Raw genomic sequence first — 19322 nt, 5'->3', positions numbered from 1 at the left:
TAAATCTGCTGCATAAGCAAGGCATTTGGGACATTTAGTGCGATCTCCTTGAGTATCGTTAAGGGACCACTTTGAGATCTTTTCCGGCGTATAATATAGCATACAGACTGTGCGGAACTGTTGTAGTCTCAAACTAGATGAACGTACAGCGTTGTTTATATTAGCTAAAGAGCATTTGATTTGTTGAGACGTTATATTTAAACCAGTTTTGTTGCTCCATTTTTGAGCTAATTGTAAACAGTCATCGATTTTAACTGCACAGAAATGTTTGTATGCCTCGCTTATCACAGATTTATTTTTATTAGAGTATAGGCTGTTCCAAATGTCAGAATCTACGATATTAAGTAGTTTTTTCTTTCTGATTAAAAAATCGTGTACTTGTATATACTTAAATCTCATATTTTCCGTCAAGTTATACAAAATTTGTAAAGTATGAAACGGTAAGAATCCTTGTGCCCCATATAAATCCCCGAAAGTGTTAATGCCAAGTATTGACCATCTTTGAGTCGTTCCATCACTAAATATTCCCGGGAGGCCCGGATTGTCCCAAAGTGGTAATTTCGGGTGGTAAAAGGACGTTTTAAAGTAAGTCAAAATGTTGTTCCATATCCTAATAATGTCTTTAGCGGTCTTGAATTTCACCCGTTTAAAGTAGTTAGGGTCGTTAACTCGCAGTAAAAACATGTTGGCTTCTGCTTTTAGCATAAATGCATGAAAAAAGAATGTTTTTTCTTTATGGAGTAAAGATCGAAGGCGCCTAATAAACGACGACCAGAAATATAATTTCAGGTCAGGAAAGTCTAAGCCACCTTTGTCTGTGTTGTTTTTAAGATGTTTCAACGATCTTCTAGCTTTTTTATATCCCCATATAAAACTACTGAAGATCCCATCAAGCTGTTTGAAAAAAGAATTATTTAAAGCAAATGGGATAGAACGGAATAAGTATAAAAGTTTGGGAAGTATCTTCATTTTGATAAGATTTATTCTACCAATTAAGTTCAAAGGTAGCCTATGCCATTTTTTTAATGTACCAATAGTAGATTTGATTAAATCATTGTAGTTGAGATTATTTATTTCTCGTATTTTCGAAGTGATTTTAACGCCTAAATAGGTTGCGGTTTTACAAATCTCAGGGACTTCTGTTGCTGGTAAATAGTTAGCTATGATTTGTGTTTTGTTTATATTTAACTTATACCCAGATACTCTGCCAAATTTAAGGGCCTCTATATTTATACCTTCTAAAGTCTGGGGAATGTCCGAAGAGTATACAGCAATGTCATCGGCGTATGCGGTTATTTTTAACACATGTTCTTTAGATTTAAACGGTATGATTTTGGGTTGTGTTTGAAGAGAGTGTAAAAATGGTTCGAGTGATAGGGCAAATAATAGTGGTGATAGCGGGCAGCCTTGACGGGTGCCTCGCAGTATCGGAAAATCTGCAGAGATCAGACCCCCATAGCTAATGCATGCAGTGGGATTATCATATAGTGCTTTTATCCCCTTTAGAAAGTATCCATTAAACCCCATTTTGTTCATAACATGCCATAGATAATTCCACCCCACCCGGTCAAAAGCCTTCTCGGCATCCAATAATATCATACCGAGTGGGGTTGACTCGATCTCGGCCACATCAAATGCTGTGATGGCCATGTTGACGTGTATGGTAGTATCCCGTCCGGTGACAAACCCGTGTTGCTGGGGATTAACCATTTTAAGCATAAGAGGTGCTAGTCTAGAAGCTAAAATTTTGGCAAAGATTTTTGCATCCGTGTTAATCAAGGAAATGGGCCTGTATGACCCTCTTTCCTGCTTTGGTTTACCTTTTTTAAGAAAAAATATTATTTTAGCTCTGTTCCATGATTTGGGTGCTTTATTGGTTTCCCCAATTGATTGCATTACCTGTAATAGCAGCGGTTGAAGTTCTGCTAAGCAGATCTTGTAGATCTCTAGCGGTATTGTATCTTCACCTGAAGCCTTTCCAGAGGGTAAAGAAGTAATAGCTTTGAGTAGTTCTTGTCCGGTAATGTTTTCAGACATAAAGTCTGATTCTGATTTGCTAAGTGGAACTATAGGAAGATCTTCTAGGTATTTCTGTATTGTTATTTCATTTGGGGTGAATTCTGGAGTATATAAAGTCCTATAAAATTCGGCAAACTGATCTAGTATGTCATGTGGTTGCTCGTGTAGTCGATTATCATTGCCCCGAATACTGACAATCGTAGTATTTGCTCTGTCTTCCGCTACTTTGTAAGCCAGGATTTTCCCTATTTTATCCCCCCCCTCATATTGTTCTATCTTATATTTATGTAATTTAATACTGTTTTTTTTAATAAATTTCGCTTTTGTTTCTGACTTCATCTGATTTAATTTGAGACCAATTTCTACAGCCGTTGGCAATTTAAGGCGTAGTGCAGTTGACAACAACAGTTCTTGAGCCAAAATACTTGAGATCAAAGATTGATTGGCTTTTTGGCGTTCATGATTTAGTCTAATCACATATCCTTGCGTAAACCCCCTAATACTTGCCTTACAGGCATCCCAAACTATGTTACAAATAGCAGAGTCTTGGTTGATTTCTATAAATTCTGTAATATGTGCTTTCAGCTGTAAAATATAAACAGAGTCTGTGATCAAGTGTCTAGGAAAAGAAAATAATCTAGGGTTAATGTTTCTATGTGAGATATCAAATGTTAGCAACACAGGATTATGGTCAGAAGAAATTCGGGGACAAACCTCCATTAAGCAGGTATTTAAAAAATGTATATTGGTAAAGGCCATATCCAGCCGGGAGCAAAGATTGTGGGGTGCAGAGTAGTAGGTATATCCTGGTGATGCTGGGTGTAGGTATCGCCATGCATCTTTGATATTATGAGTGCGACATAGATCTAAGATTGACTTTCTAGTTTTACGCATCCTCTGAAAACTTCCTGGCCTAGTAGTATCTATTTGGTAATCCATAATACAGTTGAAATCCCCCATTATAATAAGCTCCCCATCCCACCCCAACAAATTTATGTTCAAATCATCAAAAAACTTAGGTTCATCTAGGTTTGGAGCATAAATTGCGCATATAACGTATTTATGATTTTCAATATCCATTTGAGCTATTACCCATCTACCGTCTTTATCGTAAGCTGTTTGTAAAGTTTCAGCTTTGAGTCGTTTGTCTTTAAGAATCGCAACCCCTCTTATCGAAGCCCCAAATACAGTACAACTAATGATATCATAGCCTAATTGACGTAATATTTTTCTGTCTTTACCAGCCAGATGTGTCTCAGAGAGTAATAAAAAATGAGGGTTATAGATCCTTATTTCTTCAGACACCAGACGTCGCTTATTTTTGCTGTTTAGCCCCGCCACATTCCAGGCCAAGCATTTTATTCTATGCATTATGAATATAAACAACCGCCATGATAGTAAGCCCGTACTTCCTGAGTTCAAAATCGTGCATAAGTAAATATTTATTTATATTTTTATCATTTTTTTTTACCAGTCTCCCTCCTAGTTTGCAAATACATTTTTTCACAGTTTTTTTTCCCCCCCACCCTGCGGAGAATCGATGGACCCCACCCACCACCCCCCTGTCACCCACCCACAACGGGAAGGGACCACCCTTCAGGTTCTGCTGCCGATGAAGAGGCAGCTTCTGCAGCAGTCCACCTGAGCAATCCTGCCATCACCCCCACTAAATACCTTTGCGTCTCGAGAAGTTCATTAGTTTCTTTTACTTTAGACTGTCTAGCTCTGCGCAGTTAAAAAAAGATGAAAGAAAAAAAAGAGAAAGGAGAAAAAAAAAAAAAAATAAGGACATAATAATCTTAGCTACATAACAGATTCTCTGTATTCTTAGTTTTTGCTTTAGCTCTATCTTTTACTTAGTCCAGAAAGATAGTGTCCAGCTTCTTTAGGATCGTTAAAAAAATGGGTGCGTCCATCTTTCATAACTTTCAACCGTGCCGGTTCTTGGAGAAAAGCTTGGCCCCCCGCTGATTTTATTGGATCTATCAGTTTTCGTAATTCCCAGCGTCTATCCATTGTGGCTTTACTGAGATCAGACCTAACAAATAAAGACAAATTCCCTATTACTATAGGGGTGTTAGGGCGCGCTTTCTGCCATATGGCCTGTCTCAGTAAAAAATTGCCCAAAAAAATAATAAAGGGGCGGGGGAATTTGCTTTCTTTGATCTTTTGTAATAACGGTAAACGGTGTGCCCTTTGGATTTGAGAATCCCAGTCCCAATCAGCTAAGTCCGGGAAAGCCTTTTGCAGTAGTCCCACCAAATAGGCTCTCGGGTCCGATCCCTCCGATCCTTCCGGCACCCCAAAAAGTCTCAGATTCGATCTCCTCTGTCTGTTTTCTAGATCCTCTACTTTAAGTTGGAGTGTCGTTATCTGAGTATCATGTTGATCTACCGTTGATTGCGTACGAGTGGTAGATTCCTCTATGCCTACTACTCTATGTTGTAGCTCTTCAACATCTTGTGAAACCCCGCAGAGTTTAGAAGTTAGATCAGATAAGACAGATTGTAATTTATCATTATCTTCGCGTGCTCGAGAGTAATGCTCTTGCGCTTCAGTGCGTTGGTTAGTAAGTATCTGGAGTATAGTGTCAAACTGAGTAGAGTTGGGTTCTTGCTTGCTCTCCCCTGTTGAATTCTGCGTTAGAATGCTATTGCTGGCCTTCGGGGAAGAAGGAGAGGGGGAGATATTCGCGTTTGACACAGACGGGGCAATAGGTAGAGCAGGAGCATTGTCGACGCTAGTTAAATCTGTGGTATTATCTTTCTCCCCCCCATTTGTATCCGCCTGTTTTGGATTAGTAGAGTCACCAGTTATATTTACTGAAATTTGCTGTGGCATATGCATAGTCTTGTTTTGTACTGGTGCAGCTTTGTCAGTTAAATCGATCATGGCCTTTGTAATGCTGTTACATGGGAGGGCTAGGTCGCCTGACAAACTAAGATTTGAATCCAGGTCCGTGGGGCTTGTACCGGATAGCCTTAATGTCATATTTTTGACCAGCCCTTTAGCCTCAATCCATTTTCTAAGAGGGCTCTTATCAGCCAAAGTTTTCTTAGCTGACGCTATATTGTTGATGACAGTTCGATTTAAAGTAGTACTTGCTTTTGCCCCCCTTTTGGTCTTAAATTTGCCTTTTGTTTTGCGTCTTCTGGCCGTCAAAGATTTGGTTACACTTTCAGACGGATCAGTGGATTCTTCTTCTCCTGTCTCATTTTCAAATTCGTCATAAGAGCCTGGGTCTGCACTCTCTTCATCTACCACCACGGTGGAATTGATTTTTTTTTGTGATTTAGTATTGTCGCCATCAAAGTCAGCAGTCTGTGTTACTTCAGAAGCGGATAGTGATTTAGTGAGTTGTGCAGCTTGAATTTTAGATCCCCCATCAGCGGGTTGCACAGTTAAGTCAATGGTTGAATCAGCAGTTAGATTGTCTTTTACCCTTGTATTCTCCTTTAATATTTTATTTGTTTCTGTCTCTCGGCTTTTAGATAATATATCGCCTGACCCGTTGTCTGTATTAGTAGTTTCCACATTAGATCCCCCAGGTGTGATAAGCATATTGGTTGGGCTTATAGCGTTATTAATGTTAATGTCATTTAATATATTGTTCTTATGTCCAGGGTTCCCCGCACCCATCTTGCACTTTGGTTTTGTAACATTTTTTACATTTTTTTTAGGCAAAGAGATACTAGAGTCAGTTGAATCAGTTATTTTTACAGAGCAGATAGAAGGCTTACCAAGAGTTGATTTTCCAGTATTTTTCCCCACATTTTTGTCAGCTAATGTTGCGACTGTAGGGAGCTCCTTTGAGCCATGGGACGCTGTCTCTCCCTCTGAAATCTGCCAAGTAACAGCGTTTTGCTCCGAGGGACCATTAGCCGGCGATGAACTGCATGTTGGAATAGTAGCCGGTCCAATTGCCGTGCCAGTGGCGCCTATCCCGGCTCCAACGACTCCCGCCACTGCGGGAACCACCACTGCATCGGCCGCGCTCGTTGCATTTAGCCCCCCCGTGCTAACATCCACGGGAGGGGGTGCAGCCTTAGTGTTCCGTGTGGCCCGCGGCGGATTTTTGGGGGACATAGTGTACTGCCACCAGGTACGAGCGGGTTGGAGACCTAACCAGCTGATCTCCGATCCGTAGAGCAGACCGCGGATCCGTGCAGCTGAGCGGCCGATAATCCTGGAGAAGCTGGGAAGCCACGGCATCGGCAGATGCGAGTTCGGGTAAGCGTTTTACTTTTTCCGCTGTCAGATGCCCAGATTAGGTTTCCTTTTCCTTTCCGTGAAAATTGCCGAGAGGCGAAGCAGCTTTCTCTAAGTCTTAATCATTGAGGGTGTGGAGCTTCAGGACTGACTGCCGGCGGCTCGCGTCCTCACTCCGCCATCTTGGGCGCCTGCGAGGATTCTTCCATCACAAGAACTCCACATTGACCTCTAAGCCACAGCTTCATCAGAATCGCCACCACATGATGCATCCCACACCTCTCGTTGGCAGCAGCCTTGACGAAGATGCAGAATCTCGTAGCACAGCGCCTCAGAACCAACGCATTGCCTTAGCTGCATGGCTCGTCATCGATGTAAGTCTTTGCATTGCAAACCCTCATCGACAGGATCCTTGACAACAATGCTTGACCTCGCATTGTGCCCCTGCAGCTCCTCGGAACCAATGCATCGACCTCACTGCTGGATGCATTCTCAACGCTGGACCTCGCAAAGCTCCAAAACCAGGATTAAAGGTACTCTGGCTTAGTGTGTCCTTGTAGCCGACCCACAATCCGTCGTAGTCAGCCTGAACTTGTTACTTTGTCCTGTGCCAGGGTGACCAGATATCAACAGGTGGAGCTTTGTGCTTTTTGATGCTATAATCACTGAAATTGTTAAACCTGCCTATCTCTGATTCTAAATTTTAGATTTTTGTAGTTTTGTTTTTGTTTTATTTATTACAATATATATTCTATTTTTCTAAACTGTTGTGGGATCAATTTTGTAGTGTGTTTTCACTTTGTTGCTGTTTGAAGTGTTGCACAAATTCTTTACACATTCCCTTTGAGTTAAGCCTGACTGCTCTCTGTCAAGCTACCAGAGCATTGAGCACAGGTTTATTTGGGGTTTGCTTGTGACTTCACCCCAAGTATTGTGGTTGCTACTTGAGTAGGGCTTCACTCCCCTCAACCAGTAACCCTATTTATTACACCCTGTTTTATGCTTCTTCCTAACTGCAAACCAGTATGCGTCTCAATACCCATTTCACAAGTCGGAAATACTTCTCTGACTTGTGAATTACATTTGGTACTGAAGAAAAAGGCATTTTCTTAAAATTGGAGTTCAGGCTAAGTCAAGCAATCTACTCCCAAAAAAGTAAGTGGTTCTCCTTTTACTTTTCTTAAATAAAACGCTATTCCATCCACTCTCCCTATATTTTACCAAGCTTGTGGGGTCTCCTCTGTGCGCTTTAAATCGAGATTTAAAGCGTTAATCAGTGGTTCGTTTCTTTTTTCCATCTAGAGTGAAATCTTCGTAGCTGTGTCTCCAGTCAAAGGCTTCCTTCATATATAATGAGGACCATTATTGGCAGGACCAAAACAGCATTAAAGTCAGGAAATCAATCGCATAAACCGCCCAAATAAATGTCGTTCAAAAGCTAATTCTACTGATTAATCGAACACCAAAACCACAACTGTCTGTTCAGGGCATCAGAGGTTATACATTTTTAAAGCAATTATCCACTTTAAAATATAGAGTCTTGTATAACGGTGATACTCGAGATAGGCACATGCTGCAAAGTTAGCAAGCTCTTCACCATCACAGAAGCAAAGAGGTCAGTGGCAAAGTTGCTGACCTTTCTGAGTGGTCCCACTTATTTTTGTGAAATGGATCTGCTAATTATTCTCAATCAATCAGATTGTAGAAATTTCCAGACGTGGAGCTGTGGATCTTCATGGCACCCAACTCATTCTTGCTCAAAAGAGGTGGTATCCAGAACTCCCAACCACTTCTTCATAGCACATGGAGGATATCCTACACAGAACAGTAACTTCAATGTGTGGGACTCTCCCTGTTTAGGATACAGTTCAGCTAGTTATGATCACCTCTTTAGCCCACCCAGGTCTACAGCTTCTTCATGGGGGGGGGGGGGGGCAGGATGAGGGAATACATGTACAGATGCGGTGCAGTCTGAATATGCTACTCTTTCTAGAGTTAGCATAGTCAGACGACCCCAAGGCAGAATAGCACGCCCACTCCTAAATGGTCCTGGAGCCGAGTCAGGGAATTAGTGCTACCAGTTCTCAGAAGAGAGTTCAGTACAAGCTAAGATATAACAATGAGGAGCAGTTAACTTCTGCCAGCCATCCAAACAGGTTCGCTTGCAATGAGGTAGAATGTTTTCTTCCAAGATTCCTTCTGAGTCTTCTGCTTCATTCCCCAAATTCCAAGCAGTGCTCTTCATCTAAAGGGTGTCCCTCCTACTGTATACTGCATAATACTAATGGTTGATGTAAAAATGTGTACTTTCCCTGGCTATGGTACCATGTTGTATACTTCCCACTTCTCAGTACATCCTCTATTTTAAAGCCAAAGCTGTTCTAACAAATCCTGTCGAAAGACTGTGCTGGGGTGCCTCAGGCTTACTGACCCTCAGTGCTCCCTAGCTCATCCATGGGTGTGCCTTTTCGAATCAAGATCTTCCCTCCTCTTTAAAGAGGATCCACCTCTGAACCTTGTCATACATGTTTTGAACCTCTAAGGCTGCAAATAACCAGGGCAGCTTGAAGATAAACCTTCACCAAGGGCACTTCCCCAATGATCAGTTCTGTGGAATGAGAGTGTATAGGCCAGGCAAACATGTCTGTCTTTCTGTCCATCTTTCCATTTATTTTACCCCTGGAACCTTATCTTGCCTGGCCTTACCTGAAAGTTAAACAAGCCAGTCGGAGCTTGCCGATCTAGTTTGATTTCAAAGCAAGCATGGAAAAGGATAACAATGTAAGAGCCAATATAAAATAAATAAAAGAAAAGTAGAATGATGATAGCTACAAATGCAACTATTTTGAGGTTTGCAGTGAGATAAATATTTAATATATTACAGGAGTGGAAATGGTAATATTTGAACTTATAGCACATCCGGCAGGAATTGGACTTATCGCCACCCGGTTGCACACAGGATTCAATTAATAAATGTAACCACTGAACTGTTACACTAGCTTATGTTGGCCTCGCTAAATTGAAGTATTAAATTGAAAACCAATTATACCTGCAGATAGAAGATATCATTTTATAGCAAGAGTCCATCAGGCAATCCCTTATCAATATTAAGATGTAACCTCAAGCATGAACCACCAGAACTAATCGAAATGGGCACAACATAGCAGCAAATACTTCATATTAATTCAGTTTTCAGCTTTAGAAATTTGAAGACAAAGTGTAAAAACAATTATTACAAGTCTCTTTAGGCAAATGTGGTGCGGCTACGCAATGGGTCACGTTAAATGAGCTTTTAATGCCATTTGAATATATAATGTTACCCTATTCACCTATCCAACTGCATTTAACATTGTCTTGCTAATGCCAGGACCTTCTTGTTAAGTGTAGTGTCTGTTCAGTTGATTATTTCAATTCTTTGCCCTACAGCCTGTGATCAGCTTGCCCTCGGTGTGGTTGCAATCTTTGGACCATCTCACAGCTCTTCATCCAATGCAGTTCAGTCCATATGCAATGCAGTGGAGGTACCACATATTCAAGTCCGATGGAAGCACCATCCTCTGGATAACAGGGACTCCTTCTATGTCAATTTGTACCCGGATTATGCTTCCCTCAGCCACGCCATCCTGGATCTTGTACAGTTCTTGAGGTGGAAGTCGGCCACCGTTGTGTATGATGACAGCACGGGTAAGTGCATACTTTCATGCTGTGATTATACTGTACATGTTAGTAGTATGTTCTTCACAGTCAACATGGAGCCAGGTGTTGTAGCAGCCACTGGAAAAGGATGATGCTGTGTTAAAGACCTCCCAGTGTTTTTAGACTTTTAAATTCCTGGGACTAGCCAGAATTTTCTTTTCTCGCCTCTATGTAAAAATGTTTGATCTCTGCTTATGTAAAGAGTTATGTTCAGCAGAAAGCCAGTGGAAGCATAAGATGGTGGACAAATACCAATTTCAAATAGTTTCTGCTGTAACCATTTGTTGTCATATGATGTAAGCTGCACTTAATCGCAGTGCTGAAAATTGCAATTAGTTTCAACTGCATTTTAGAGTAGTTATTTATTATTTTAATATAGGAAACTAATATTTATGAAAAACACCTTATAAATAAGGAGTAGCACATAGTTGAGCTACAAGGATGCAATATAGAGGAGCTACTTTTTTTCTAGAGGTGTGCAAAGAATATATTACACCTGAGGAGTCAGGAAAATTTGAGATACTTCAAAGTGTGAAATATCCCCACTTTGCCGAACTTAGCTTGAGGTGAATTGAAGTTAGCTCTACCTATCCACAGGCAAAAGGGTTTAGGAGCATAGGATGCCCCTTTGGTGCAAGGTGGCCTGCATGACAAGTCTGAACACGCTAAGCTTTAACATGATCATATTTACAATTAGGAGAAAAAGAAGATAAAGTAATTTATTTGCACTATATCACCACTTTTATTCAAGTTCGTATTCATGTTAAATATGTTTAATTTTCCAAGGTCAACAATTTAGGCCTTCTTTTAGTCCTTGGCTGAGGGACCTGAATGCATTTACTGGATCAACAGACTTGACATAACGACTATTTTAGAACTTTTTAGAGCACAGATGAGTTACAAGGATGTAGTCATCTTCAGAACTGTGTATAACGCATTTTAAATGTGAGCAACAAGTTTACTGTTACATTTCTTTATGTATACATCATAATAATTTTCATTTAATGAAGCTACATATTTATTTGAATTTTAGCTCTTATATTTCTGAACCATTGCACTATTGAACTGTTATTTTTATTATTAGTATTGTGTCATTTTGTTATGTTGAATATAATTGTGCATTTTCAAACTTTAGAAATGAAACATTTTGTTTTCTACAGATTTTAAAGCTACTTTCGCATTCATGGAATCTACTTAATATTCTTTTTCAGAAATTGAGGGGGTGTAAGAATTTCATTAGGTTCTTGTGCAGGGCTGATGGACTTTTCTATTTAATTGTGTTCAAGCTGCGTTTTAGCTGCGTTCTCTGTCTGAAAATCAATCCACCATCATGTGTCTTTATAATTCTTATTCCAGTGTATGCAAGCAATCCTTCTTACTTGCCGAGGAAGGAGAGAAGTCAAACACATATTAATATGTGCTGTGGCTGAGCTTCCATACATGTTGTCCCTATAGGCAGACCAGCAGATGAGACAGATGAAAGGTCATATTCACGATACGAGGGTGGCTATCCCGGGGATTGCTCATCCATTCATTTAGAGGCACAATAGAACTGATGTACAGATATAAATACCATCCCGTTCCTCAGTGGAGGTCAAAAACAAGAGTACAAAAAAAAAATTCCGATGTTTCTTGCAAGGAAGATTTTATCCTTGCATTACTTGTGCCAATTGTTTGCCTTTCTCAAAACTCACTTCTTCAATCAATCAATCAGTCAGGGTAATTATAAGCGTGCTACTCACCCGTGAGGTTCCCAAGGTGCTGGGGGGGGTGGAGGGGAGCAGCTCCGTCAGTCGAAGAGCCAGGTCTTGAGGGCCATCTTGAAAATGTGTAGGGTGGAGGTACATCTGATGTTTGTTGGCAGCCCGTTCCAGGTCTTGGTTGCGATGTAGGAGAAGGGTCTTCCACCTGTTCCTGCTCTGCGGATGCTTGGGGGTTGGGCGAGACCGGCGTATCGGAGGTTTCTCTTGGGTACTTGGAAGGAGATTCTGTCCTTGAGGTATTGTGGTCCGGTGTTGTGGAGGCATTTGTAGGCGTGGGTGAGGATCTTGAAAGTTCCTCTTTTCTCAATGGGGAGCCAGTGGAGGTTGCGCAGATGCTGGGTGATGGGCTTGTGTCGAGGGATGCCAAGGACGAGTCTGGCTGCAATGTTCTGTAGGGTTTGGAGTTTGTGGAGCAGAGACTTGTTGATCCTGGCATAGAGGGCGTTTCCATAGTCCATTCTGCTGGTTATGAGTGTGTGGGTGACTGTCTTCCTTGATTCATGTGGGAACCATTTTAAGGTCTTTCGGAGGATGTGGAGGTTGTTGAAATAGGTAGAAGTGCCGGCGTTGACCTGTCAGGTCATCGAGCGTGAGGAGTCGAGTACGATGCTGAGGTTTCAGATGAGGTCCTTGGGGGTGGGGAGCTGCCAGAGTGGGGGGCTGCCACGGGCGGTGGGCCACAAGGAGTTGTCCCATGCGGAGGGGGAGGGTCCGAGGACGAGGTCTTCTGTCTTCTCTGAGTTGAGCTTCAGGCAGCTGCTGCTCATCAAGGATGCAACGTTTTTCATTCCTTCCTGGAAGTTGAGTCTGGTGGAGATGGGGTCCTTGGTGAGGGAGAGTATGAGCTGTGTGTCGTCGGCGTAGGATACTATGCTGAGTCCGTGTTGTCTGATGATAGCGGCGAGGTCAGCCATGTGGAAGTTGAAGAGCATGCGGCTGAGTGACGATCCTTGGGGTACTCTGTGGTGGATTTCTGTGGGTTCGAAGAGGAAAGGTGGGAGTCTGATTCTTTGGTTTCTGCCTGTGAGGAAGGAGTGGAGCCAGTCGAGGGCGGTTCCCTGTATGCCGGCTTTGTGAAGTGGTGAGCGTGCGGTGGGAGACAGTGTTGAAGGCTGCAGAGAACCAGGAGAGAGGTCCAGTAGGATCAAGGCTGCAGTGTGTCCATGGTCGAGGAGGGTGCTGATGTCATCTGTGGCGGCGAGTAGAGCAGTCTCAGTGCTGTGGTTGATGTGGAATCCGATTGGGGGGTCGAGGATGGAGTTTTCTTCAATGAATTTCGTAAGTTGGACGTTGATGGTCTTCTCTGTGACTTTGGCTGCGAATGGGAGGAGGGAGATGAGTCAGTAGTTCTTGAGGTCCGTGGGATCTACTGAGGGCTTCTTGAGTAGGGGTCTGACTTCCGTGCGTTTCTAGTCGTCGGGAAAGATGCCGGTTTCGAAAGTGGTGTTGATGGTGTGTCAAAGTTCAGTGCGATGGCGGCAGCGGCTCTGTGGAAGATGTGCGGAGGCAGAGATCCATAGAGGCTCCTTTCATAGTCAATGAGATGTCTTAGGTGGTGACTGGGGTCCAGGAAGAGATGGTGGGCTGGCTTGCATTGCTGGAGGATGGAGTAGTTCCGGAGTAAGGTGTCTGGCCGTTGAAGTTGTCATAGAGGCCCTTGATCTTCAGATGGAAGTAGGAGCCGAGCTTGTTGCAGAGCTCCCTGGAGGGGGTGATGTCCGCGGTTTTGCTGGGGGTTTCGGTGAATTGGACGGCATTGAAGATTTTCTTGGAGCTGCTGGCATTGGCAAGGATTTTGTTCTGGATGAAGGTCCTTTTGATGGATCTGAAGTGTTGGTGGTATTCTATCATTGTGTTCTTGTAGCTGGTGCGGTCTTCTGAGGATTTGCTGTTTCTCCAGTTCTTTTTGAGGCATCTGTAGTTGCATCTGGATTCTTGGAGGTCAGTGGTGAACCAGGTGGTCTTCCTGGGGCACTGTCTGTCGGGTTAGGTAGGGGTGCAATCTCGTTGGCGCAATTGAAGATCCATCTGTGGAGTTCTTTGGCTGTGAGGTTGGCGTCGGTTGAGGTGGCGGGGGCCTCGTAGTTGAGGGTGGAGTTGAGCTGCTCTTTGGTGATTTTGCTCCAGTTTATTCTCTGGGGCAGGGTGCCTGTTTGGATGCTGAGGGTTTGTCGACGTGGAAGTGTATGCAGTGGTGGTCTGTCCATGGGGGTTGTGTGGTGAGGCTGAAGTGGATCTTGTTGCCTCCTGTGAAAATGGGGTTGAGGGTGTGTCCTGCCTTGTGGGTGGAGGTGGTGATGAGTTGTTCCAGTCAGAGGTTGGTGAGGTTGTCAGGAGGGTGGCGGAGTTGGGGTCACTGAGGTTGTCAAAGTGGAAGTTGAGGTCTCCGATGAGTATGCAGTCCATGGAGGCGATGGCGTGGGGTGTGATTAGGTCAGTGATGGTGGTGGTGAACTCTGGTTGAGGTCCAGGAGGTCTATAGGCGTGGGTGCCTCTTAGGGTCATTCCGGGAGTCGTAAATGGAGGTGTTCGGTGGTGGGCAAGCTGTTGCTGGAGCTGGAGGTCGTGAGTCGGAGGGAGCTCTTGTGGACGATGGCAAGTCCTCCTGTGCGGTTGGGGTGGTCCTTCCTCTGGATCTTGTATCCGTCCTGGATGGCGGTGGCAATGTAGGTGTGGAGGTGGAGTTGGTCCAGATTTCTGTGAAGAAGGTGACGTCTGGTGAGAGAGTGTTGAGGAGGTCCCAGATCTCTACAGCATGTCTGTGCAGGGAGCGTCCATTGAGGTGTTGGTGTTTGGCATGTGGGTAGTGGCCATGGGGTTGCGGTCAATGGTGAAGGTCTGGCAGGAGTAACGGCAGGAGACCTGGCCATGGGTGGTGTTCGGCATGGACAGCTGGCTTTGTTGTTCCTTCCAGGGTTGAGTGCGAGCAGCTGATTTGTAGTGGTAGGTGGTCGGAGATCCGGGGTCTCTGCCGCTGGTCTTGGTCGGGTTACGGTCGGGTTGCGGATGGGCGCAGATGGGCGCAGAGGGGCTTCCCTGTGGCGTGCCTCTGACACGCCCGCTGTGCTCAGCCAAGCAGCGGCAACTATTAATAGGGAAGGGGGAGGAAGGTGTGAATCAGCAGGATGGAGGGGCCGCGGGGGCAGAAGCAGCGGGAAAGGGAGTGAGAAACAGGTAGAGAGAAGAAGAGACTTTGTACTGGGCACAACAAATAAGACAAAAAACGGGCAGAACACAATCAAGGTAGAACAGGGCAATAATACAGGCAAAACACGTACAGCACACATTCAAGGCACAACACAGGGCTGGAAACCCTACCTGTGCTGATCCCTGCACAGGGCAGCAGCACAGCAGCGGAGCTGCAGAGGGAGAGAGAAGGACTCTGGCCAGGAGGTCAGAGGTCTTGCTCGCGCTCCCTCGCAGCAGCTGCTATTAAATAGGGAAGGAGGAGGGAAGTGCAGCTGGGGAGCGGAATCGGCAGGGGTAGGGCCCACAAGGACAGCAGCCGTGGGAAAGAGAGCTGGAAACGGGTAGAAGAAAAGAAGAGACTGGGTACAGTTAACAAATAAAAATCAAAAATGGATAGAACACAATCACGGCACAACAGGACAATAATACAGGCAAAAAGGGGCAGCCGACAATCTCTCCTTGTCTACGGAAACTACATTGGCTGCCTGTCCCCAAAAGGATTGAGTTCAAAGCCATGATTTTGGCATTTTGGACCAATAAAGGCTCAGGTCCAGCCTATCTAACTTCTTGTCTTCTCCCATACAGTCACTCCAGAACCTTGCGCTCCAATAACAAACAGTTACTAATCATTCCCAGATTCAAAAAAGCTCGATCAGGAGGTAAAACCTTTCAAGTTGGCGCCACCAAGTACTGGAATAAACTTCCTCTTTCTCTTCGTCTGATTCAGTCAGAACCTGAATTCCGTAGATCTCTCAAAACCTTTCTTTTCCGTTAGTACTCTGTTTCTGGTGTTCTTTGCTGTCTGATCACTAGCGCCGGGACACCCCGTTGGGGTAGCTGCGCACTTTACAAAATACACAAATAAAATAAATAAATATAACACAGGGCTTAAACCCCTACCTTCACCGATCACTGCACAGGGCAGCGACAGCGGCATAGCAGTGCAGCTGCAGAGGGAGTAGGACTCCGGCCAGGAGGTCAGAGATCCTGCTCACGCTCCCTCGCAGTGGCCGCCATTAAATAGGTAAGGGGAGAGGGAGGCACAGGTGGGAGGTGGGAATCAGCAAGGGGTGAGGCCGCGGTGGCAGCAGCTGCAGGAAAGGGAGTGGGAAACGGGTAAAAGAAAGGAAGAGGCTAGGTACAGGGCACAACAAAAAAGGCAAAAACGGGTATAACACAGTCAAGGCACAACAGGGCAATAATACAGGCAAAAAATGGGAAGCCCACAATCAAGGCATAACATAGGGCTCAAACCCTACCTGCACCGATCACTGCAGAGGCCAGCAGCACAACAGCGGAGCTGCAGTTGGAGAGAGTAGGACAGGAGGTCAGAGGTCCTGCTTGCACTACCTCGCAGCGGCTGCCATTAAATAGGGAAGGGGGAGGGAGGCGCAGATGGAAGCGGGAATTGGCAGGGGGCATGCCGCGGGGGCAGCAGCAGCAGGAAAGGGAGCGGGAAATGGGTAGAAGAAAAGAAGAAACTAGGTAAAGTGCACAACAAAAAATGCAAAAACAAGCAGAACAAAATCAAGGTACAATAGGGCAATAATACCGGCAAAAATTGGTCAGCACACAATCAATGCACAACACAGGGCTCGAACCCCTACCTGCACCGATCACTGCACAGGGCAAAGGCACAGCAGCGGAGCTGCAGAGGGAGAGAGTAGGACTCTGCCCAAGAGGTCAGTGGTCCTGCTCGCGCTCCCTCGCAGCACAACCAAGGCAATAATACAGGCAAAAAACGGGCAGTCCACAATCAAGGAATAACACAGGGCTCAAACAGCTACCTGCACTGGCTAAAACCTGCTCTGAAGCCCAGAAATGTGGGAGTTATGATTGACAATAAACTAACAGTATCTCTCCAGACAAATGCCATTGTCTCGGCCTCCCACTTTTTGATAAAGAAACCTAAGAAGATCCTACCCTGACTCTAGAAAGATAGTTGTAACTACACTTATACATTTAAAACTAGTTTAATGTAATGGGTTTACCTGAGTATGCAAAAGCAATATCAAAAAACGCTTTAGACAGTTCAAAATGCAGCTGCAAGACTTCTGCTGAACATCCCAAAGCATGAATCAGTAGCCTAGGAAATTCGCAAACTCCACTGACTTCCGGTGGCACAACAAATTAAATTCAGGTCATTATGCCTAGCATATAAGGCACTGAGCAATACAGGACCAACATTTCTCAGGAATCTCTTTGCCTGGTACGAACCTTATAGACAGCTATGTTCGTCAGGTCCTAAACTCATGAAATTTCTAAGAAAACGTTCCTCAAACTGGGGCGGCCGAATTTTCTCGTATGGCACAGCAAAACTCTGGAACATGCTGTCAATGGAGCTTCGAAGTGCAAGCTCCCTCACCATCTTCTGAAAAGGGCTAAAACCTGGCTATTTTAGAACTAGGCTGGGCTTACCCCAATCCTAGCGCCAAGACACCTCTGGGTATTTCCGCCATGTACAAATCCGATTAACATAACACCGATCACTGCATAGGGCAGAGGCAGCGGCACAGCAGCGGGGCTGCAGAGAGATAGAGTAAAACGGGCAGCACACAATGAAAGCACAACACAGGGCTCAAGCCCCTACATACACAGATAACTGCACAAGGCAGCGGCAGTGACACAACAGCAGAGCTGCAGAGGGAGAGAGTAGGACTCTGGTCAGGAGGTCAGAAGTCCTGCTCCCACTTCTTGGATCAGGAAACGTCTCCTGCATGACTGTTGAGAGTGTGCTCCATTGTCTCGAGTTTACCATAGTGTTTCTGTTGGTTTTAGATTTTTTGGCCTCTGCCGGCATGACAGTCATGATTGTGTGATGGGACCAAGCATGGGTTTATTACGCATGCCGGTTCCACACGGTCTTAACCACGCATATGCCATTACCACACATGCCTTTACAACAAAATAAGCATTGTTTAAGCATGTATGGCAAAGACATATGCGTGGTTAACACTTGTCATGTAAGTCTTACCCCCGAACCACTGCTCCCATCCCTTAGACCTAAAACTGCCCACTCCCTCCTGAAAATGAACCCCCTTCTCGAGCCCTAAAAACTTCCCTGCCTCAGCCTTAAAAACTACTCCACCCTTCCCTAAGCCCAAAAACTGCCCACCCACCCTGAGCCCTAAAACGTCCCCTCAAGCGCCAGCCTTGAGACCTAAAATGACCCCTTCCCTACTACAAATCAACCCGCTTCCTCCCTGAACCTTAAAAATGTCCCTCCCCCCAAAGCCCTTAAAACTACCCCAGCCCCCTGAGCCTTAAAGACTTTTCCTATCATCCAGCCCTGAAAACAACCGGACCCTCCCAGAAAACTACCACAACCCTTAAAAACTATCCCCACCCCTTCAAACCCCGGCCCCATCCCCACACACCTCACTGTGTCCTCTCCTGGTCCTTCCTGCTTCCACCCAGCAGCAGCTATACCACACACTGCTTTAAACACACAAATGCATGGTTAAGCCATATGCGTGGTATGCGTGGTTAAGGCAAGCGTGGTAGTGCTTGGTGCTTGCGTTGTTGGCACACGCGTGGCTCTGCCTGCGTTGTTCCGACTGTTTACTGACAATCATGCATGTGCCCTGATGGCTGCCTGTGACATTGATTGTAACTCAGAATGGGACTCTGTCATCTGGAACAGCCCACCATGTGCAGCCCTCTTTTTTTACGACTGTGACTACCATCTGCTAGCCAAGCTGTGGAGGACTAACAGTTGAGGCAGCAGAATGATTATAAGGGTGGGACGGGCATTTTTTCCTGTGCCCGCACCACGATGTTGACCTGAGGTCCTCCCCACACCAGTACAGATCTCAGGTGTGAGCTCAACTGAATAGTTTGTCCCTGCTACTGCTATCATTATCTTGATATTTAAAGCACCAGGGTTAAATGGGGGGAATAAACTGAGCTTACGCCCTATCCCTTCAAGTGACAACAAAACAGAGGACAACAATGTTTTAAACAGTGTTTCAAACCTAGGAAGTAATTTGTCCATAACTTGTTCCATGTCCGCTTTATGACTTGTGGCTTGAAATACCACCCTCCTAGGCAGCTAGTATCCTCTCTTTCCACCAGCCCTCTTCTTCTTAACTGGGGGTTCAGTTTGTGTGATGTCATTATCTCTACGACCTTGCCATATGTGACCACAGCGGGTGACTTGTCCTTTAGCAGGGTTCTGGTTGCTTCCTCAGAGATAACAACAGGAAGTGATTCCTGGATACATCTTTCAGACTCCAGTGAAAATCTCCTTTTGGCCAGGGCTATTTCCTTAGAGATAGCACTTGCTGCCCTGACCAAAAAGGAGTCTAAAGTTGTCACAGTGTCTCCCCCGGATGTGCCTACATTCATTATCCTTATGCCCATGATCACACACGTTGGAATTTAGATATTAGTATTAATAGGTGCACCAGACAGTGTCCCTTGATGCCCTGTAGCAGCTGTTTACCC

At 44.8% G+C, this 19322-nt stretch overlaps 1 protein-coding gene across 1 annotated transcript in view; it reads left to right on the top strand.

The window, feature by feature from the left end:
- GRIK3 (glutamate ionotropic receptor kainate type subunit 3) overlaps window positions 1-19322 on the top strand; it is a 1130254-nt gene that overhangs the window by 513725 nt on the left and 597207 nt on the right. Inside the window, exon 3 of the mRNA XM_078681209.1 lies at window positions 9655-9912. Coding sequence (XP_078537335.1) covers window positions 9655-9912 — 258 coding nt within the window. The remainder of the gene's footprint in view (window positions 1-9654; window positions 9913-19322) is intronic.

The sequence above is a fragment of the Lissotriton helveticus genome, chromosome 3_1 (genome assembly GCF_964261635.1).
Source record: "Lissotriton helveticus chromosome 3_1, aLisHel1.1, whole genome shotgun sequence".
NCBI classification, from domain to species: Eukaryota; Metazoa; Chordata; class Amphibia; order Caudata; family Salamandridae; genus Lissotriton; species Lissotriton helveticus.
This window is presented reverse-complemented; position numbering and strand designations above follow the sequence as displayed.